Source organism: Rhyacophila brunnea, unplaced genomic scaffold (genome assembly GCF_057557595.1).
Source record: "Rhyacophila brunnea isolate RB1 unplaced genomic scaffold, BYU_Rbru_1.0 scaffold_24, whole genome shotgun sequence".
NCBI lineage: Eukaryota > Metazoa > Arthropoda > Insecta > Trichoptera > Rhyacophilidae > Rhyacophila > Rhyacophila brunnea.
The window spans coordinates 9,846,853-9,871,097 of NW_028232904.1; the positions used below are offsets into that span (position 1 = coordinate 9,846,853).

The window sequence follows — 24,245 nt, forward strand, 5'->3', positions numbered from 1 at the left end:
GGACCTCAAACAAATGCACCCAAAAAAAGTTGGAGTTTTAACATTGGGCTATCCAGGTAAATGGACCTATAACGTCCACATAATATATGTGTACCTCAGGACGCAAGAGGCAATAGCTGTATATTATATTTTAAATTTCCTGTATTTTCAATAAATAATTTAAATGAAAAAAATAAATAATTTATATTGACTAACAAGCAAACGCTAATATAATGGAAAAAAACTTACATCCTAATAAAATATCTACAATATTATAGGTAGAACCTATACGTTTGATAATATCCAACGAAGCCACTCTGGAGATTTTGTAGGTAGGTAGGTAAGTACTTATCGTCGCTATAGGATTTGTTTCCCGAATAGACCAAATGTCAATTTTTCAGGAGACGAAAAACAAATTTCATTGTCGTATATTGAAATATCAGTAGATGTATCAATTATTCTTTCTACACTGTATGATTGCAACATTATCTAAGAATAGATTCCAAGAATAATATACTGGCATAAATCAGTAAATGCACAGAAAATGCGTTTTATTTACACGTACTCGTTGTGGATATTCGGGAAATTTTTAGCGCTCTCTCAGAATAATGGATATTCGGGACAAAACATGGACGTTCGGGACTTAAGACCGTAGCGTATTGCTGCACGGCCCACGGATTACTGAGTGGTTAAAAAGTACGCACCTCAAATGTTATATTTATTTACACGATAATTGGTAATGATTACTTTTACTCTTTAAATACCTAATGATCGTAATAACCCAAGTTCGTAGGTAATATTAACATGCGGCATTCGCTTTTTTTCGTAATAAGTAATAAAATAGTTTTTAATAATCTTTTTTTTTTTATTCAACGAATAATTCACAAGATTTAAGAATGTACCATTCTAATTATTGAACATACATAATTTTGAAAATCACTTCTGAGAAAATATATTAAAACCAATAGAAAAAAATCTTTTTGAAAAAAGTAAGACACCCGGCAGGAATCGTCCCTGCATCTCCTGGGTTTACGACCAAGTCCACGAATTATCCACTATGCTACGAGGTGACATACTTATGACGACAAACTTTAACTATTGGCCTGTTAATACCTGCTCATCAGTATTCTTCAAAATCAAGCGACTATTAATTGGCTATCGGTTTTTGTTTATTAAATAAAAGTAGGTATCTACTACTTCAATTACTAACCGACGTCACGGATTTCTCCAATATTTTTTGATGGTACTTACTCGTACTTGCTAACAATTTTATATTAATACTTTTTCAAAAAAAAAAAAAAAACTATGTATATATATCTGTATATTATTATACCTATATATTTCTATAATTAACAATTAAACTTATTACAAACCACCAAATAAATATTATATATTTACTATTGGAATGACAACACAAAATAATAGCATCTATAAATTAATTACCATTGGCTGCTAATATTAGGTAGGTACCAATATCCTAAGTATATAATATTCACCAAATAAATAGTTACTAACATACATATTAAATTAAATTAACTATCAGCGCATTCAAAAATAAATCATAGCATCGCCTTTATTTTCATAGAAATACCTAGATTAAAAGTAAAATAAAGACAAACAATGTTTGATTAATAATAATTTGAAATAATAATTATTTTTTACGTCATAGTAGTTGCCGGGTCATACTGTAGAATTCATATAACCGTTGGGATTTTGTGTCATTTATCAAAACAAAATGCAGTTATTTAGGTTAAAATACTCACTTCCATAACTTTACTATAAGTTCAGGGCAAACTGGTGATGTATCAGCTATAAACAATCTCTTCAAATTAGATGAATTCACTATTAAAACAATAGTAAGTTTAAAAACAATATCAATAAGATGAAATTTGAAAGAGGATTCCAGACGGCCGAAAAATTTGAAAGTGGGCGTGATTGTTTTAGAGCTAGACAGCGTGAATGTGGGAGCGAGATGCACGGCGTCAGCGCGGTTTGATTGGCTAAAAGTCATATTCGGGAAATAAAAACTCAGCCAGAGATTTATTTCGACCGAAATTAACTTGGATATTCAGGTACGAATAGTTGGACATTCGGGAGAACAACACGGAGTAATTGTAACTTAACATGGCGTATTCGGGTTTTTCAAAAAAATATCTCTGTTCCTAGATAAAAAAATATTTTTTTTATAAATGATTTCGGTAGAGTACGATAAAAGAAATTGAACTGCATTAAAATGTCGATTTCGACAAAAATGGATATTCGGGAAACAAATCCTATAGCGACGTTATTGCTAAACCAAAAATTTACAGAATTTATTGCTCGTCACCCATACTTCTTGACCTAATTATTACCTAGGTATCTATCCAATCGAATGTACACAATTATTTCTTTATTTCATGATTATTAATTTTAACAGGTTGCAATACACTCTATAATTTTTTTTTTATCATTATCGAAAACGTATTTTTAAATTGAAAAAAAATTAGAAGCCTGTTCATGTATCACCAATATTTTTTTTTAATTGTTCCCGGCTAGGTATAATGTGAGTCTTGACCCAAAAAATATCGAATAAACCATAATAAAGCACAAAAACAATTGACAACTGTTTATTTAAAATTTAAATCATAAAATTAAACATTTCCGTCAAAGATATCAATCGGTAGCGTTGTTTGATATTTTTAATGTCTCTCTTCGATTTGAAGTAACCCGAAAGACACGAAAGAACGGGTGAATTTGGAATAAAAACTGGTATGTATGTACTTTATAATGTATAATGTATTTTTGATTCTAGTTGTATATTTAATTTCCATCCCATGCATTACATTATATTGCAACTTACGACTATGTAAGGGTTGTTAAGCATCCATTTTCACGGTTAATTCTTTAATAGGGTGGGTAAACTATGTATTTATTTTACTCCTTCCACTATTCATTCTACCCATATAACTAACTTACTCGCTTATTTCCAACTCCCCGTATTGTGTAAAACGACAGTAAAGTCATGCAGTCAATACCCATTAGTGTACAATAAATGATCACACATGCGAGCAATGCAGTGTGCTTACTGGTGTCTCGTATTTGTCAATGAAGGTTGTCAAAATTGAATACTGACTGAACGTAACGTGAGAGGTTATACAACATGATAATATGTATTACTTCTCCCATCAACACTAGTTAATTCTCCACAATGTATAACGTGACGTAATGAACGTTGGGTGCACTTCAAAGTGAGTGTGGTTTTGGGGGCACAGTGGACAGGATGTCCGCCACCAAACCTGTGGGTGTGGGTTGCGAATTCGAATCCAAGAGCCGAATCAAATTCACACATTGCTCAATTCGTGCTAGGATCTAGAGCCTAAACAAGGTGGGTTGTCCTGCACTCTTTAAAATACTACTATCAAAAAGTCTATTAACCCTAAGAATGCTACGCAACGATATATCGTTGTTTTTGATATTGGCCACAACGATCGTCGTTTTGCATTTGATGCCTGAAATGTTAAGTTAATTTTGGAACATACTACTGCTTCAGCGGTATGAAACATTTTTGATATATTTAGTTTTATTGTTGTGTAATATAACTTGATTTATATTTTTGTGACTGGGTAGGGTTAGAACTTATAACTATTGTATTTTTTTTCATCGTATCAGCATTTTTATAATAAAAGCATTAATTTCAAATACAAATTTCAGTTTACAATATAAACAAATTTCGTTTTTTATTTGCTTACAGTCAAATTCTGGGTGGAATGACAATTTTTTATTTAATATTATACATTTGAAACAGTGGAAAAAGTATTTTAGAACAGTGTTTCCCTAAAAATACTAAAGATTATACTAACTGAATTAATACTTTGGACGCGGAAGACGCACACGGTGCGTAATGACCAGGCGGCCGATCGATGTAATTAACGTGCATTTTAAAGGGGGCAATTAAAATCTCATTATCTATTCAGCAGCGAAAGCATTAATACTAACTTACTTATTTCTAATTTACTAAAGTAAAATACACGGATCGTGACTCCCTGAAGGGACCGTAGATTTTCTATTAAATTAAAGTGGATTTATACTATATAAAAACAATTTCATTTATAAAAAAAATAATGAAATAAAAATCATTTGCAATATTTTAAATGTTCCGATAAGCAAACACCATGAAGACCTTTTTCACAACTCAAGCATATTGTACGATGGATGCAGAAATTTTAATAACAGTAAAAACCTATCTCTAGCCATCATTTTCCTAAACCACGGAATGCACCTGGAGTTTGTGGACCAGTATGCTAAAATATTTGGTCGTATTGTTAACACCATCTCCATGATAATAGCCACAAAAGCCTTCATTTCTCCTACTGTTGTCGGACACCATTTTTTTACTCTTGAATGAGTAGATACGGATGTAGAAGTTATATATTGTTGAGCATATCGATTAGTTTCCAAGACAATAAGTTCCCACAACTCTTCCGTAAAAAATAACTCAAAGTATGATATTGGCAACGCATCAGTCGGTGGTGGATGTTTTGGGCCCGGAATTTCTTCAAATGGTGGTATATGAGTATTATAGGCAAAATGTGTCGTTAGCTAACGCAATCGAATGGAATTAAAATAATATTTTGAAGTAACCGATTGTTTCCAATAGCTGTTAAAAATAAAAACTCGATAGTTCGTTTCGCTCGCACACGTGGTCGTCAGTATGATAGAGCGAGAAAGAGAATTTCAATTAATTTTAAAGGCAGACGAAGCGGGGGATATCTAATAGCCTCATTATCTATTCAAAACGATAAACTAATTACAAAACGTGTTTTCAAAATATTCCGATTTCGCAGAATCAATTAGAGTGATAAGGTGTCTAAAAATAATACAATACTTTAATTTATCGACAATTATTGGTAGCAATCTTCGACCGGATTTTGCACAACATCATAGCAGCCAAAGGGTTAAGATAATCTTCACTCTTGAGGCTGATCGTTATTTTGAACGAAACTAGTTATTTGTGTAACATCATTTCTGGGTTATAGTGCCACAGATGACCTCATGACCATTTATCATTTTGTTTTTAGTGGAAACAGCTCGTCCCATGTAGACAATTATATTAAATACCTTTTACTGTCGGCGCAGATGCTTTTCGGTCTAATAATAACAACAATTGTTGTTAATTTAAAGTTTGATATTTTCATACATGTCAATACATCATTATCACACATTAAGATTAGGCTATATTAGGGTAGATTAAGTTAGGTTTTGGTTGGGTTTGGTCTAAAAAGTAAGTTCACTACCCTGAATTGATCTATAATGGTCAAGCCTTGGTGAAAATAGACCTTCCCACTCGCCATGTGAGAAAGTGTCACTCATGAAAACTAATTCGCAATAGCGGACCTGTTCAAATGTAGGTCGTACCAACTAGAGAAGCTCAATCGCATCACATTAGATTTGCTTTAAAACCTCACTTTCCACCCTACCACGTCTAACTCTTATACTCTTTTCTTCCTTCGTTTCTTTCTTGCTTCGATTTTTTAAAAAATTAAATTCATGCACGGATAATCGTGAATTTACTGTACTAGTAAAAATTTTGAAAAAAATACGATACCGCATACTGCAAAACCCATCCAATGGATTTCGGCCAATGTACTTTATCAATTAAGCTTCTACGTTCTATTATAACGATTCTTTTTCAAGGTATAATATGCTTATTTGGATCCAGGTTATTGGCCTGACAAGACAACTACTCTTACTGCGTCATAAGTTGTACATTCACTATAGATCAATTGTACAACCACTCTGTCACGCCTCATCCGGTTTTGTTCTGGTGACTGAAGACACTCCCGCTTATATTTTCCTTATGATCACCCAAGTGGAAACCTCTTAAAAATATTAAGTAGTTGTATAACTAGTACGAACTAAGCATTTATCGTAGTGATGCACAATCTTATTATCATTAGGGCCAATTTATCTATTTTTCGATTGTTTGCAGGGTACAGGCTGCCACGGATAACATATTTACTCCTGAGTCAAAATATTAATATTTTAAATTAAACACTAAAATGAGTAACTATTGAAACAATACATTTTTTAATTCATATGGTTACATATACCATTAGAATGAAAGTTATTCATACATAAATGACAGAGTTCTCTCGCATATAATATTATCTGTTTACGTTTGCATTATGTTTGACAGTAAACTGACATTTAGTGGTCATATGGTTACCATTTGTATATAGTATAAAGGTAATGATTACAGATGCCGTTTTCGACAGTGTAAGTTATGCACTTAACCTCTCTGCTTACGCTTCTAGTCAGTATGACTACGCACTACTCTCTAAGTGCCACAATATGTTTCAAAATTCAACTGGAACGCAGATGTTTATCGAATCTTAACACCCTGATAAAAGGCTTCGTAAGTGACACAAGCAAAATGAAAGAACACCTATTATTTTCAATTTTAATCTTTTGTTTCAGATTTGCGATGGCGGAGAAAACTGATGACGGCAATTCAAATGAAGTTACAGAATGTCTCAGAAAACTGTGTGCCAAGATATGTCCCGATGAAGGTTTGTCATTTTTTTTTATTAAGAAACCCCACGCCATTGACGAAGAACTTTCGGAAGTAGGTACTCTATGTTAATCATAGTGCATCGGTAGGTGCTTTTCATTCAAACTTACGGGACTTAAGAAGATAGTACATAACAGTGCCGAGGGGTGGAGGTAGGCTGTTAAGATTCAACATAAATAGTGCACACTAAACTTTGTCGGTCTTGTTTGTTTTCATTGACCCAATAATACAATTTTGGATAGTTTTTAAAATTCAATTTAACTCTGCCTAAACCAAACCATAATAGTTTATGTATGCTTAATTGTTTTCGTTGTATCAAGAATACGTATTACAAATAATGGTGTCGGTTAGTTTTTTAAAATTCATTAAGCCTTGCCTATACCAAACCATAATTGATAAAAAATATTCTTCTAACGGGTGTTTTTTTTAGAGGTATAGAACTTTAAGCTGGCAGCACTTTTTTAATTGGCGGCCATTTTGTCAGCTGTTAAGTGATTTATGTTTAGTTTGGTTTGGCATTTCAACATGAATAGACTGACGCCTGAACAACGCTTCCAAATTGTGAAAATTTATTTTAAAACAAGATTGCCGTTGATCCCGATTTTCATAAGCAAATTTTGTTTAGCGATGAAGCTCACTTTTGGTTGAATGGATACGTCAATAAACAAAACTGCCGTATTTGGAGTGATGATAATCCTCAGGTGTATGTTGAGACACCGTTACATCCAGAAAAATTTACTGTTTGGTGTGCTTTATGGGCTGGTGGAATAATTGGTCCGTACTTCTTTAAAAACGATGCTGGCCAGAACGTTACAGTCAATGGTGACCGCTGTAGAGCCATGATTACTGACTTTTTCGTTCATCAATTGAACAACCATGATGTGCAGGAGCTGTGGTTTCAACAAGACGGCGCAACATGTCACACAGCTCGTGCCACAATTGATTTATTGAAGGAAACGTTTGGTAACCGCATAGTTTCACGTTTCGGACCCGTGAATTGGCCTCCGAGATCGTGCGATTTAACGCCGCTTGACTATTTTCTGTGGGGATATGTGAAGTCGCTAGTCTACGCCGATAAGTCCGAAACGATTGACCACTTGGAGGACAACATTCGCCGCGTTATTGCCGATATACGGCCACAAATGTTGGAAAAAGTCATCGAAAATTGGACCTCCAGATTAGACTACGTCCGAGCCAGCCGTGGCGGTCATATGCCAGAAGTCATATTTAAATTATAATGCCAGAAGAGCATCTTTCGAATAAAGTAAATTTCATGTCAATATAAAAAGTCATCTTTGTTTTATTCCATTTCAAAGTTCTATACCTCTAAAAAAAACACCCTTTATCTATAAAATATCTAAATTGGTGTATGGTTTAATGGTATAATTTTAGATATTTTATAGATAAAAGAATATTTTTTGACTATTATCTTCTATGGGCTTAATTGTATGTATTTTAAAAACTACCCAACTCTATCAACACACTGTAGTCTTGGTTCAATGAAAACAAATACGTTTCACTGACAAAGCTTAGTGTGCTCTATTTATGTCGGATCTTAACTGCCTCCCTGGTTTCAAGAAGATAATACGGAAATGTTCACATAGATTCAAGACCCGTTCAGGTTCCGGTCTTCATCTAACTTTAGAGTCAGGAGTGAGTTATCTTTCAACATGTATTAAAAACAATACAATGTCGATACGCACCTAAGTTGGGTGCTAAAGCTGAGCGTTCCATTGTGAGGACTTACTTCTGTGATGCAAAGTTTATAGCGGAAACTAATATAAAATTCAAATAATCATTTTCAACTTTCATGACACTCCTGCAAATAAATAAGGATTTATAAAACTACATCATGAAATTGGTTTCAGTGGAGACGCAATCGGCATACCATACGGCAGTCGCGTTTCTGGCTAATCTGCCTGTCAACGGATCCTTGGAATCAGAAGACGTGGTGCGGCACCGCATTCGGGAGAGGCTCGTGAGGCTGCGCTCCGCCACCGCTGTGGATGACTTCTCACAGCACTATGAGAAATTAAAGACTTCGGTATTATTTTTTAATTCATCTCTTAGATATTGACATGCGCTACGTCCACTATCTGCAGATCTGGCACCTACCAAGTACAGTAAAAACTTGGATTGTAAGCATAATTCGTTCTAGATACGTATTTTTAATTCAAAGCATTTGTATATTAAAGCGAATTTTCTTAGCCTTATAGGCCATCCACAGAAATCAACTTTAGAATGCTGTTTATTACAGTGCTACCTTATGCCATAACCGTTTATTACCATATACAAACTAGTCGAGCGTTTACCCAACTGCGTGCGAGTCTGTATACTCGGGTGCCCTCATGTTAATTATGATCTGGTCAAAACGGTATTTGGATAAGTATTCCTTGTACAAAAACAGAAGAATATTTTTCTCTATGGTCACTTTTTGATAAGTTTGATGTCTATGGACGCTTACTATGCCAAACAAAAACTATACTGTGTAAATATTCACATTTTACCGCTAGATACCCTAGTAGTAATATAATGGCAATGAAAGATGTTAAAATCGCTATTACATATTAATTATTTCTTATATTTACTGATTTATATTACATTATAGCCGGATGATGAGAATGCCGAATAAACGTTATTGAATAAATATAATGATTACAATATATAGGAAACCTCTTGAGAAGTACACGATTACTATTACTTAACGTGGAAAATAAACAATTAAACGTAAATGCTTATCGTGATACTATATCATGTATTATGCATAAATCGATTCCAGCACAATCATATGAATTGAGTTATTAGAAATATATATATATATTAATTAGATTTTCATTAATTTGCGTCTGATGTGTATTTATTAATGTAATTCTTGAATTCGAAAGCGTCATCACTTTTACAAAATTTTGGGCGTGTAGATTAATTTCATCTATGAAAGCAAAGTTTGGTATAAATAAAGCATGATTGAATAAAATGAAGCACCAATTATAGGATCAATTCTAAAATAGATAATACCATTAGACGATAATCAAAATAATTCACTCGATTATGATGAAACACGGAAGAAAACAAGTATGACAATGAACAACAAACGCGGGCAGTCAGTTGCAATCTGTCAAATTTAGCAATCGGTTTGCTCAACTTATGGTAGAGAGGCATTCAGTGTACGGCCACGGCCTGATGCTTATGTACAAAATCTCGATGAATCCAAATGATACGTTCCGTAGATATGCCGTGTGGCTTATAGCCGTATGCGGTTTTGTCGGATGAATAGGGTGGGGTCTCGGATGGTGTTTTCTACAAAATTTTGTTTATATGGCAAGACCTCACTATCAAGTAAAAAATTATTCGTCTTGCAAAACACTCGCAGACCAAGTTACACGTAATCTAAGGTTTTACTATACTAGGAAATGATGCAAATGGCTGTGATTGGTTATGTTCAATGTTTGGATCCATATTTTGCATGGTGGGAAACCCCCACAGTTCTCAGTGTCAGTAAATTTGGTATTCACGGTGTGATTAAACGCACTGTTTACACACTTGTCTAAACTTGTTCCATATATTTTTTTTTATTAAATTTGTATTTATTTATCGAACATGAGATAGGACAAAATGTGTATCCTTCCACCTCGACAAATATGACTTGAACCAAGAAATTCCTTTGCGCTTGGACGTCAATTTTCTTTTTTGTGACAAACTAAAAATATTATAGATTTCCTTGACTCAATTTAATTGGGAAACACTATCTTATGGTAAAATAAGTTAAATTACCTATTCAAAGTAATATCATGTTCCTCCAGCCGGTGCTGAAGAATCCAACGGCGGTCCTTGAGTTCCTGTACGCCCTGGGTCCCAATGAATCGGCGGACATGGAGACACAACGGCAGAATGTCCACAGCGAGCTGTACAAGGCTCACCAGATGGCGTCGAGCAATGCAATCAACATGAATGATTTCGCCTCGGAACTTCACCAGGTACCACAAAATGTGAGTGATACTATTAACCTTATTATTTACCGTTTATGCAATAAGTCAAGAGATCATAGGTTCTATCAAACTTAGAAAAACTGCATACCCGCATACATACTGAGAAGTATGATTTACTCTAGCTCATAATGCAAAGAGAGGTAAAAGGCAGCGGAACCTGCGACTCAATATCCATGGCATTGGAGATCTGATACAACTGGCCCAGGATAGGGATTTGGAATAGAGGAATATATTTGGATAGGGAAAAAATTTGAGAGCAAGTATGCAGGAAAAAAATAACACAAATTTTAGCTGGCTCGCACATCGGAACTCACCGCATATCGAATTCGTCGATGTGATGTCATCGTTATCGTCATAACACATGCCGTCAAATGGAGCTTTGCAGATTGGTCGAATGCAACTGAACAACAAATGGGACAGGTCGACTATCGATTCTTCTAACTAACATGTTGGATGTCACGAGCGCCGAGAACATGCCAGCTAGCATTTGCACAAAGCACTCGATGCAGCCATTTTTATCCAGACGTCAGTGCGCGCACGCTAGTCACTGGGTGCTTGATGAGTTCTGCTGCGATAAATGATCCACTGTGCATGGATATTATGCCTAATAATTGACGGATGAATCCAATATTTTCGCCTTCTGCTTAAAATTCTGCGGTACCAATATATATTAATCGCTGTTTCAGCGTCCAATTACATATTTGCGTAATGGCGCTGGCCAGAGTACATATTATTTTGACGTTTCGAGATGTGAGTGTCGCTAGTAGTTGTGCGAGTTCGTCACATAGACAATTGGTTCGCCGGTCTCAGTTCTCGGTCAAGACGCACGAGGCGAATTCTGATGTGAGAACCAGCTTAGTGTTAAAACACTCATTTCTCATTTTGACTCATCATCAATCTGCATAAATTATTATTGATTTCATAGTAAACATCTTATTAATGATTCCCTCAGATGTTTAATTAAATTATTTCCAATTTGAATAATCTGTTGTTTTCAGCCAATCACCGGAAATAATCACATCTACGCCGATTCGGAATTTGGAAGTATCCGTTCGATGACAAGCATCTCGTCCAATCATGATCTGCTCAACTATCAACGCACGCATACTGATAAGAATAATGGAACAAGTAAAAAGCTGTTTTATTTTTCTGCTGTTTATGTCACTATGCATTTACTTGTAAATAGTACAAGTTAAATAGTTGTAAGTTTATTTTAGAAGTCCAATCAATATTAAAGACAAACCTGCATGAACAAACAGCGTAAGGCTTTAATGCCAAGAAGATGTACATACATATTATTTTCAGTTTAGATAAAACGTATATGATTTTAACTATGTAGTTGCTTATCCTCATGGCCCAGTGTGTAAGGCGCTGGACTCTCACGCGTGGAATCCAGTTTCGATTCCTCGTATGGTCACAAAAAAGTGCTTTTCTCAAAGTTTAGGTGTTTATGTAATCGTTTCGCTTCTACTACTGTACTAATGTTAGTCATTGGGCCTCGTAGCCCATTGTAGTGTTTAAAAGCCCACCGCACGCCCCATGTCAGGCAGGTGTATACTGTGACATAATAGAAGTTTAGTGCCCTTCAATGCTGTGTAACGATCTGCATTAGGAAGTACGTGATTCTTATTCATATTTAATCTATTATGGTCAAGCTTTGATCGGAAGAGACCCTTGCTCGACCTAAGACACTGTAAATTATATAAAAGCCGAGAATTTTTCCATCGTAGAAACCAACTTGAGAAGGCGTCTTGCTATTTACCACGTGACCCAACAGGCAATGCTATTAGATCAAATGATAAATCTTAAGTCAAAATCACTATGTCAAGTTAAGATGTGGTAACTTCTGGCAAGGTCAAACAACACATCAGTAGAAATAGTTCTTTAGGCCTCAGTGAAAGCTAGAAATGCTGAGTGAGGTGTAATTTCACTTTTTTTACATTATAAGTCATTCCCGTAATATTGAAAACTCTGATAACAAAAGAACCACTTATTTTATTAGCCGAGGTAAACATTATGATTGACATCTGAATGATCATTTTCTTTAGCGACAAGTAGTGACTGTGGCAAATCTGAACGGGAGCTTATCCAAGAAGTGCTATATGCGGCGCGAGGAATCGGCCGGAAGGAGGCGTCTCCAGCTGGCCAACCTCTGCGGGGAAGGGACGCCCTCGTGGCCAGGATATCCGAACTCGGCTTCCTGCACGATCAGATATGCATGTACATGGATCCTGCTTCTGGATGCACACCAATCGGTGCGTTCTCTTACTTTATCTATTATCGAAGGATTGGTTCTTAGTTATTGACACAACTTCTACTGTCCATGCCCTGGATCCAATCATCGTATTCTTACCTGATTGTGCTTATCTTGCCATGGAAACCTTACAGGATGCGGATCACTGCATCGAGGGGGAGCCGGCCACAATGACAGGGTCCGAATATCACCCCAAATAGCTGACAACATAAATAACTTAAATTTAATATAAAAAAAACTCTGTTTCAAAACCATTACAATGGAGATCTACCACGAAAACACCGATTCAACTGATATATTAAGTAATCAATACAAACTGCGATTATGTGTCCTGTAAATTCGACAGTTGAATGAAGTAGATGAATATGTTATCATTTCAGGTCTAGTCGGTGAAGGGCTGATCTCCGCATTCAGGAATGAACTTACCGAATACTACAGATCCTTAGCCATCTTACAAACGGAGGTTTGATTATTTCATTTCACAAAATAACTTAACCACCATTACAAATTGTTAATTCAAGACATTCATATCATGACATTTTAGCGAACTGTCTACCGAAGACTTTAATCTAAGCATTATTTTAATGATTTACAAAAAAAACATACATCAAATGTATCACTCACAAAAGTGAAATATTTCAATCTAGTTTAACACAGTTATTGTCCTCCCAATTGCCATTACCAATGGATGATTACTTATATATATAGAGGATCAAACGACCAATGCTTCATGTTCACCAATACAGTTATCGGGGACAAGGAAAATAGCAAAATTCACATTCACGCAAGTAAATGGAAAAATAATATGTGTAGTCATAGAAAGATCTCTTATAGCTTACCAATATGTACTGACTGAAAGGTTGACCTTTTATCAAGTATCTTGATCAATTGATTGTTTTCAGTTCAACTCTTCATCTCCGAGCCACAGTGCAGCTCTGACGCTGAGGCGGCTGGCTGTTTGGGCCCTGGACCCCCTACATCGACTGAAGTGGCTCGCCACCATTGGATACGCCTGCCAGAACAAGAAAGGTGCCGCCATATTTGATTAACTAACGTATATATGATTTTATATATTACTTACAAGCAAAGATGTTGAAAAAAACCTTTGTCTATAGAAACGGAGCCAAAATGTGTGAAGTTGAGGCTAAAAGAGAATCTCTGGTCTACTGATTAAGTTAGCTACAAATGACTTCATTTGAGGTTAACTTGAAGAGAACTTTGCATTTCTACTACAGCAAAACCTCGTTAGTAAGAACACTGATAATTCGAAATTCGCCGTAATTCGAAGTTTTCCTGAGAAAAAAGTCCCTTGAACATTATTTTCATATAAAACCATACCTTTAATTCGAATTTTGTAATTCGAAATGATTTCAGAGTCCCTGGCATACAAAAATATTCAATAAATCGTAATAAAGTACACTATTTCATGAGCCAGTCATTGAAAATTGTGACAGACTTTTCTTAAAAAATCAAAAATTACTTTTTAAGGTGATGTCTCTAGGTAAAGTTGTTATCGAAAAATAGCTAGAAAAGTTTATTAATCGGTAGATATATATTCAAAAGTAATGAGAAAAATAAAATAAAAAATTAAGATGTATCGTGGAGTTCTATATACCAAAAATACGTGTCAAATTCGGTACATTTCTATCGGGTGGTAAGAATGAATGACATAAGATTTATTATCAAAATTACGATAAAAATATATCTAAATCTATTACCTAGCGAAACGCTAAACGTAAATTGGAATTTATTATATCCTTATATCTTTTTTTTTAAATTTAAAAAACATCGATTTAGAGGTTAGAAAGCATGCAATTAAAATCGAAATATCTCGGTTTAGACGCAATTTATCGCAAAAAACGATTAGCGTTTCTATTAAAAATATTATTTATTAATTTTTACGGCAGTTATTTAAATTTAATCTTGTATTTTTGTATATTAACGAATCGATAGAAATCGAAACCATAATAATTGCTCGAATTGGCAACATGCTGACAACACTTAGCCGACGCTTGGCCGTATAGTGCTGCCGTCGTGGAATTATTTGGAAACAAAATATCTTCATACAAAATACACACACAACCATAACATGACGTTGAAAATGAAACTCACACATAGACAAGACAAAATAACATTTCTCTGCATTTTGACAAAAATCAGTTTATCAGTTTGAGGCGAAATTGCCATATGAATAAAAATAACTTAATAATTGAAATTACAATATTAACTTAATTTACGTAGAAACCTGCCTATATTCAAAATTTGAAACTGCGAATTATTTGCAATTAGTATTTGCTTAAATTACAACTGTTTTTTATCATTATTTATGATAAAAATAATCAACAAAATAAACAAATCTCGCATTTTAACATATGGTAGCATTCGTGCTCTCGATCGAAGATCGAATATCGGGTTTATGACAATTCTTCTTTATTTGGCCATTATTAGGTATATTGTTTGAAAACAGGAAGGAATCGACTCATCAGTAACATTTTTGTCAAGTAAGTAAACTTTTCAGTGTATAATAAATAATATTATTATCGTACATCAAAATGACAAACTATGTCACGCAGTTTTGATTGTCAAACAAACATTCAAAAATTATTGAAAAGAGTTACATATACTGTATTTTCAATCACCATCATGCATTTATCATCAATATATATTATTTTAGGCGTAGACTCATCGTTTTCGTAGAATTATAAATACTTTACGTTAGTTTGAGGTTATGTTTATGACAAATGTCATCGAGCCCATCTTGTACGATTTGTAAATTATCTAATAGATAGTGAATTTCTTTCATTCGCATAATATGATTGTAGAACCGAATTTAATAAAATAAAATTTTAATTTCATTCAAAATTACTGAAACTTGTCTCGAAAATGTATCTCATAATCATCATTATAATTATTCACAATGCTTATACAATGTAACCAATGATTGATTGTAATCAAATATTTTATGTGCTTTCAAACACGTGTCCGTGTTTTTAATACAACATAATCGTAAATTGAAAACGTTATCTACAGTGATAAACTGATAAGTTTGACACGAGTATATGAATGTAATTAGGTTATGTTTTTTTGTTTACATATAGATAAATCTTTTAATACTGATGAACTCGACGAAATATTGGACGACAGACTGCGAAGTCGGCGACGGTTACGAGTCCGACAACAGCGACGACATTTACAACCTTCGACATCACAATCCAGGGTTCTTCCCTGGCTCACAAAATGGTAGGTTTACAATTTTCTTAATAATATATTTATTGGTTTTATAGACCATCCGGTCATACACTAGATTCATTTTCATTACATGCTTTGGCATAAAAACAAGAATTCATTACATCTTGTACACATGATGTAGCGATTGTCTCGAATGAGGAGTTGACATATTATTGCCCATCATTATTTGTATTTTTACTGCTAAATACTTGAATTAATGAGGAAATATGGATAATGTAATAATATTTTTTTCCTATTGTTTCAGTATGCCGAATGCTGGTCCGGAATTGGAGGAAGATTTGTTGGTGAGAGGGCATGTTGCTGACAATGTCCTCAGCTCCTTTTTCGAATACTTCAACCTCACTCTCTTCGAAAAAATAGCTGAGCAGACAAATTTATATTCAGCACAAAAAAGGGACTTGTGGTCGGTGAATATGAATTCGAAATTCGTATTCACCGGCATCAAAATTATGATGGGTACATTAAGGTTTCCGCAGACTCGAATGTACTGGTGTTATGATCTAAGCATTCCAATCATTAATCAAGCAATGCCCAGAGACGGGTACTTCGAACTGCGGAATCACTTTCATTTTGCAGATAACACTGCTGACCGCACGGGCTGCACAGATAAACTTTGGAAGATTAGTCCCTTTTTAAGTGAGGTTCTAAAAAAATGCCATACTTTGCCCAGACCTGCTCATAACTCCATCGATGAGCAAATGATGCCGTTCACTGGCCGCTGTAGACACAGGCAATTTGTGCAACAAGCCAAATCCTGTAGGCCTTAAAAATTTTGTTCTCGCGGCCAGAGATGGATTAGTGATAGATTTTCACATATATGTAGGGAAGGGAACGGTATCAGATGGAGATATGAAGCAGTTCGGTCTGGGCGCAAGTGTGGTCAAGTTACTCTGCCGGACTCTCCCCAATCCTCCTGCATTGTCTATACTGATCGTTTTTTCACTAGTTTGAAGCTCGCCGATTCGTTACTTCACGACAAGACTCGGCGATGTGATTAAGAAATTAAAAAAACGATAAGGCAATGCAGAGGGGAGATTGGGATGAGAAGGTTCGGTAGGATGACAAAGTCTGTGTAGTCAAGTGGAAAGAAAATAAATCCGTGTTATTATTTTCCACTGCGGTCGGCAGTACTCCTGTTGGTACCTGCATGCGATGGTCGAAGGAAGTAAAGAGGAAGATCAGTGCCACTCAGCCGGCCATTGTAAAGCACTACAATATGTCGATGGGTGGCATTGATCTTTGCGATCGGATAATTACTTATTACAGGACTGCGATGAAGACATGCAAATGGCCTGTGAGGGTTTTTAACCACTTTGTGGACTTGGCGGTGGTAAACTGTTGGCTAATGTATATGCGGAATTGTAAACTAGAAAATGTACCCCGAAAGGATATTATGGGACTGTTGTCGTACTGAATCAGATTAGCGAAAGCTATTATTCGGTATGAAGATCGGGTAGCCAACATTTTAACACTGCCAGCACGAGGTCGGCCAAGAAACATGTCGACATCGCAGGTAGACACAGAGCCACCAGCTCGCAGGAGAACGGTTGTCCCCCAACCGATCGCTGAGGTATGTTTGGACAGCGTTGGCCACCATTCAGCATCCGTGTGCAGATACCCTGGATGCAAGTCCCGCACCAGGTATATTTGCATAAAATGCAATATATACGTGTGCACAAAATTTTGCTTTGAGCTGTATCACACAGTATAGGATGCAGCTCAAAGCAATTTTAAAGTACATATTTAGGGTTTTATTTCATAATTTTAACTAATTTTAAGTGTAAATATATTTAATTATCCTATTTATAAGGTTTTTGTATTATTTTTATTGTGTAATGTTCTATTAAAATTGACCACTCCTATGAACAAGTTGTTTTCTTTACCTTCCCTAAGTTTATAGAGTAGGTAATATTCATCTGCAGTGTGACCTGGTATGTGCATATAGTATATTTTACTTTATAAAATAAAAATAAAAAATTTGTCAATAGACTAATACTTCTCTTCCATATTTTCATTCCTTTGGCCCTATATTGGCCTTTTGTATTCTAAATTTCTATTCAAAATGAAAAAAGAAGTTGGCAAGTATAAATTGATTTAAAACTTTTCTTTTAAATCATAAAAATGTCAATACGATATAATAAAATATTGTACTTATTTAAAAAAAAATATAATTATTTGAATAGGTATATATATATATAATAATATTATAGTAGAATATATTATTATATTCTTATAATATGTAAATGAATTTTTGTCTAGCGATTTTTTTCATCTGGCAATTTAATAATACTTGCAACTTATTATGGTAACTTACTGCCATCTGGTTAGAATTGACCAAAGTTTTTAGTAACAGATTTTTAGAAATTCATGGTAGATGCCTTTAAATATAAAAAGATGGCGTAAAAGTCACATTATATGTGTTATTTAGGCCAAAGACATCGCCTTAAGAAGGTAATAAAAATAATCTTGACATTTTATGACCCTATTCGGTAGGCAAATCTATGATCGGAAACAAAATTAATGAAAATTAAATTTATTTTTTTTCTCAAAATTTTAATATTTTTCCCCCATACATTTCATAATTCGTAATTCGAAATTTTTTTCGATTTTCGGTCCCATGGAATTCGTATTAACGAGGTTTTACTGTATGACATTCCACTATAATTTTAGATTCACCTAATTAGTTGATTACATATTTGCAGACATTGCATACCAAACTTTATAGGATTTTATAGTGTATAATAATTATACACTATTATTGTATTTGTCTTCAATTTAATATCTCACATATCACACATATTACCTTACTACATAGAAAAATTAAAGATATAATGCATTTTTTGCTGATAGAATAATTTGAAAAAATGCTATAATCACAGATCTACTAACCACTATCCTAAAAAGTATATATACTTGTTATTTAAGGTTAGCTCCCAAATATACCCAAAATTCTTAATTTTTAACCATGAGCGTAATCAACATTATTTTAAATTCCGTTTCGCGTGTTCAACAAAAGTTTGACTTATAACTCTTTAACGATAAATGATATGACAAAATACATAATGACCTTTTGTAGCGCGGGGCAAATACTTTCTCTTTCACTCATTCGGACGTTGCATGCAACACCATCTGGCGCTGCCACTATCAGGCGCTGCCACCATAGCACACAGACGTTATCACATAGACAGAAGAGAAGGGGTCGCCTATGTGACTATATAAGGCGATGTTTGGCCTTCAGTTATCGAATAAAATTGAGTCGAGATTGGCATCGTCGTGAGATCTGATTCACCTAGTTCACTACAGAAGTCTTGCTTGCACTCTCTGAAAACGGATAAATGCGGTTGGCCGTAAGCCCTATCAGAGTCAAGTGAGCTCTTCGATTGAACTAGGTACATGGTCTGACTATGCCGTAGTCTTCTCAATGTCTGGAGCGGCCACCATCTTAGATAACACAAAACTCAAGACATCGCCCAGGCCATCTGCCACTATCCAAACAAAACACCCTATAAGCCATGATTGTATAATACAGGGATGGCCAGTGCGTCGATCGCGAAGGTATTTGTGGTCGATAGCGGGCATAATAATAATATTGTACTATTTCTTGTTCAAACGAGTCAAAACTACTCAATATTCCAGCTTTTAAAATCCGCTAGTTCTTATCTCTTTTCTTATATATCATTATTAAGAAATACACTCATGAAGAACACAAATGATGAGAACTTGGAAGAAATTCTACAAGAAAACATTAATAAAATAAATAATGTAAATTCCTGTCCTTGCAATTTGACGAGTCGGTAGATTACACGGATATTATTGCACAACTATGCGTTTTTATTCGATTGATTTTTAAAGACATGTTTGCTTCAGAAGAATTATTAACAGTTTTACCAATGGAGGAACGATCCAAAAAAGAACATATATTTAATGCATTTAAGTCGAATATTAATCGTACTCGATTTCCTATTCATAAATTAGTATTGGTAACGACTGATGGAATTCCTTGGTTTGGAATCATGTTGGGTTTATTACTTTATGTAAAACTGAGGCAACAGTACCCACTTTTATCAGTTATCATTGCATTATACACCAGCAGGCATGGCTCCCACAAGGGGGGTCTGACAGGGCTCTAGCCTGAGGGGACCCCGGCGTAGTGGGGCGACCAGTTAAGTAAGAAAAACACAAGCCACAAATTTGCTCGAATAGTAAAATAGTCACCTGTGGAGCTATTTTCCTCAAGAAATATTTAAATTTTAAAATACATGGCTGTGCGATGCAATTTGATGTAATTAAATGATAATTCATATTGAATAGAATTTATTTTAAGTATGTTTCCTGGCGAAGGGTTCCATCTTAGCTACTACAAAATTTCTAATATTAGATATACAGGTAAATTGTGTGACTCGAAAATACAGTTAATGTGTACCTACTTAATTTTTTTAGAAGTGAAAGACATAATAATATTACTTAAGTACCTATATTATTGTCGATAATTCGATGTTTCTGTATCGTTATTTTTTATATGTATAAAATATCTGTTTTCAAAATACATATTGGAATTATAAAAAATGGGGTTTTATTGTTCTCGCATGATATAATTACAAGTGATATCAGTCGATCGCCATAATTAATTTTTTCAACTTGCTGATCCTAGAAAATAAAAGTGTGGCCACCCCTGCTATTATACATAAGAAATGTATTTAAGATGGCCATTCAATTTTTTGATTCAAGGTTTTATTATAGTCAACAAGGAACTATTCTGAGTTGTCAAATGAATGCATAATCATAATGGTATTTTGATCTCATGTTGTCAGGCGGCGAGTTGGCGACCTACGTTCACCGGTTCCTCTCTCACGGCGATCCGAGAGTCATCTCCCTGGTTCACCAGCTCCTGGCCAAAGTGTGCTACCCCCTCTATGTCATGCTTTGCAGGTGGCTTCTTGATGGTAATCATTCAGTTTTATTGATTATTAATGTCAGTGGCGTAGTAAATGAAAAAAATAATACATAAGTAATTCATTTGACCCATGATGAGTGGTGGCAGATTATTCATCTCTGTCTCACTCATGGACCGCTGGTTCCAAACCCTGCATTTGGCAAAATTCACATATGTATTATATTTTTCAATCTGTTTGATCTTGCCTAAGAGCAATTGTACCTGAACCGCAGTAAAGTAATTATCCAATTAATTCTCAAGAACCCGGTGCAAAAATTCCATGTTACCCAAAGGGCCTAAGGCCTTTAGAGAAACAAGGATGGATTAATATAGGAGAAAGAGGAGGCCGTTGAGTTTCGGAGTTCCAGATATCACTGTTTAACTGGGTAAAACTTAAATTGTGCAGTGGCGGTAAACTGACGTCTTCATCTGGTGACAATAACTAGTGGCTGGTGTTATGAAGAGAGACGAAGCATAATCTAGAAGATGTCCCGCTACGTAAGTATTAAGATGAAGTGAGATGTGCGTGAGGTTACACAGGGATAAGCGGGGATCACTGTACGTTGAAAACGTCTGTCGGTTAAGTCCAGCCACCAACCGATGATGCAGCCAACATGTTACAGCAATTAGCCGTCAATTGGATCTATACTTCGGTGTGTTTGAATATTTCCTGTGTATGTTGAGGGTTTTAGCAATATACAGGAATCATAACTCATTTTTGTCACTCGATCCGTCAATGCAAAATACAATTCATTCAATAATTGTTCATTTTTTTATTTTCAGGAGAAATAGAAGATCCCTACAACGAATTCTTCATCGAGAGCAGACAGAGTGTGACAACGGAGAGACTCTGGCACGACAAGTACCGAGTCAGGTAACAAATTTAACTGTCTCCACTAATCCCATCCAAAGTCGTGCTAGAAAGAACTATCCAAAAACCCTGATTGTGAATGCCGCAAGCCTAATTCCTATTTCGATTTCTGATATCACTTTGGTCAAGCCTAGTTGAAATGAAACCCACTCTCAACGCATGACGCCGCAAATTTACAAAAAACCAAATAACTGTCCGTTGTGGAAACCAAGTCGCAATATCTGACCCGACTGAATATCGGACAGACTTCGGTAAATCTTCCCTTTCAACTGACATAATATGAGAATGCTATTGACATAGTGATGATGTGTTGAGAAATTGTAAGTTTAATGATCTGGAGTCGGTCTGGTCATCTTAATAACAGCCTATAGAAAATCAACAGCGCTCTTTCTCCACCAATTCTTTACCTGTCACTACCTGTAATAGCCAATCTCTAATTAACCACTTCAGGCATCTAGCCAGCTAAGTTTTGGTCTGATTTTTCTCTTACATGTTACCAGTTTGCCAGACATTACTCACCTCATTCATAGTCATTCATTTAGCGCATAATCCTGCTTGATTGAACTGTCTCAAGTATAAACTGTTCTTATGCATTTGTCTCGAAAGAATTTGGAATAGAATGAGTTTTATACACTATTTCGATCATGACATTTGAATTCATATATTACAGGAATGAAGCATGTTTAAGTGATAAACTGCTCAGTCATATTAACATCGCAGCGGCTTAAGCGTTAGCCTTTAGTGTCGTGGGTCCCAGGTTCGAATCCTGGGTCTGACAAATACACATATTGTTTTTCAATTTGTGTTTGAGTCAGAGTATGGACCTAATAGGTTGAGCAAGTGGCTGACATCCATTTCTCGTAAAAACAAAATCTGTCAATACAAACTTCCGTTCTGTGGAGGCCCATATTATGATCTTATTAACCCTTTCCCGGCGACCGTATTCCAGTAGGATACGGCTAGTACGTAACACATGGGCGATCGTATAGCAGTCAGATACGCAAACCTTGACCTGTGGATAACGCAAGAAATATTTTTCATGCGGCATTGAGAATTTTATTAAAAAATAGCCCGATCCATCCGCTTACTTCCACCTATATAACTTTGTCAAAAATATGTTGTTTTAATTTCATAAACATTGATCTTCCGAACCCTCTCGATCTATTGAGATTCGCCGGTACGATTGCATCAGTTCATATCTACGCGGTATTTTACAGCGCCTGCGCACTAGGTATACGAAATATTTTCATTCGAGTTGAGTGTGCGCCGAGTGATTTACCATGTAAAGTTGAATATTTACAACACTATGTTTGCGGGAATAAAAGACAACCAAAAAACCGAACCGAAAACAATAATGTGTCGTCGAAATATTTCTAAATATGTACTTGAACTTGTGTTCTGGATTATGTCATTTATTTTTATTGCTCATGGTCATGGGCATTTTTAAGTGTTTCTTAGGCATGATAACAGTTATACCAGCTATTTTTAATTGCCGTATTTATCGTAATACAGCGAAGAATAGCATTTAGAAAAACCGTACCGCAGACAGGGCTTCTTTCATATTGAAACTTACGCGGCGGCTGGGTTAAGATCGTACATGGTCGAGAAAAAAAAAAGGGTTGGCATTTCCGATTTCTCAAGTCAAACATTGGCTGCCACTTTTTGCGTTTATGCTGTGCAGATTTTCCAACTAAATAATAATGCTGAAGCGTTGATTACTGACTGCTCATCTACTAATCGTGACGAATTATCTTTTTATGCCCTGAAAATAAATGTCATACTACAAGTGTAAAGTTCTTTTCAAACTCACCTGCAATGTGTAGTCACTTGTAGCCAAACTAATCAGTAAACCAGAGGTAATTTTTTTTTTATTTGTTTTCAAATATTTAGGTTTTACCCATATAATTATGTAGAAGGTTATTTTCAACGTTTTTGATTTTTGCAGGGAAGCCATGCTGCCAGCATTCATTAGCAAGAAGCAGGCGCAGCGCATCGTGGCCACCGGCAAGAGTGTCACATTCCTGAGGGAGGTGTGCGACCACAAGGGGCAGGTGGCTGAGAGGGACTCCCTCAAGAGGATCCTGGACAATAGCAGTGGTATGGTTTGAACCAAATAGACGTGTTACTATTTTACATTGTCAATAGAAAATTCAATATCACCATTTCTTGTTACAATAAATTCATTACATGTCATGGGACCTTCCCACTTTTAGACCTGAGAAATCGTTATTTTTACACTTTTTCATTAATGTAGATATGGAGATGTGGAAATTTAAGTGTTACCGTACTTAAGTCATTTTTCAGTTTAGTATGACATTTCTTGTTCTTGTTTTGCCCGTTTACCCTTCAAATAACTTAGTTAATTAAATATACATAATTTGAAAGCATCTCTGTGTTTCAGGGTGTTTTAGTAATGAGGGCAC

The 24,245-nt window shown here is 35.3% G+C and overlaps 1 protein-coding gene across 1 annotated transcript in view; it reads left to right on the forward strand.

The window, feature by feature from the left end:
- Window positions 1-2,554: 2,554 nt before the first annotated feature.
- LOC147069016 (gamma-tubulin complex component 3 homolog) overlaps window positions 2,555-24,245 on the forward strand; it is a 32,159-nt gene continuing 10,468 nt past the window's right edge. Inside the window, exons 1-11 of the mRNA XM_085951613.1 lie at window positions 2,555-2,727; window positions 6,436-6,527; window positions 8,398-8,573; window positions 10,330-10,515; window positions 11,514-11,643; window positions 12,564-12,770; window positions 13,150-13,232; window positions 13,672-13,798; window positions 20,830-20,961; window positions 21,735-21,825; window positions 23,768-23,919. Coding sequence (XP_085807739.1) covers window positions 6,443-6,527; window positions 8,398-8,573; window positions 10,330-10,515; window positions 11,514-11,643; window positions 12,564-12,770; window positions 13,150-13,232; window positions 13,672-13,798; window positions 20,830-20,961; window positions 21,735-21,825; window positions 23,768-23,919 — 1,369 coding nt within the window. The 5' untranslated portion in view covers window positions 2,555-2,727; window positions 6,436-6,442. The remainder of the gene's footprint in view (window positions 2,728-6,435; window positions 6,528-8,397; window positions 8,574-10,329; window positions 10,516-11,513; window positions 11,644-12,563; window positions 12,771-13,149; window positions 13,233-13,671; window positions 13,799-20,829; window positions 20,962-21,734; window positions 21,826-23,767; window positions 23,920-24,245) is intronic.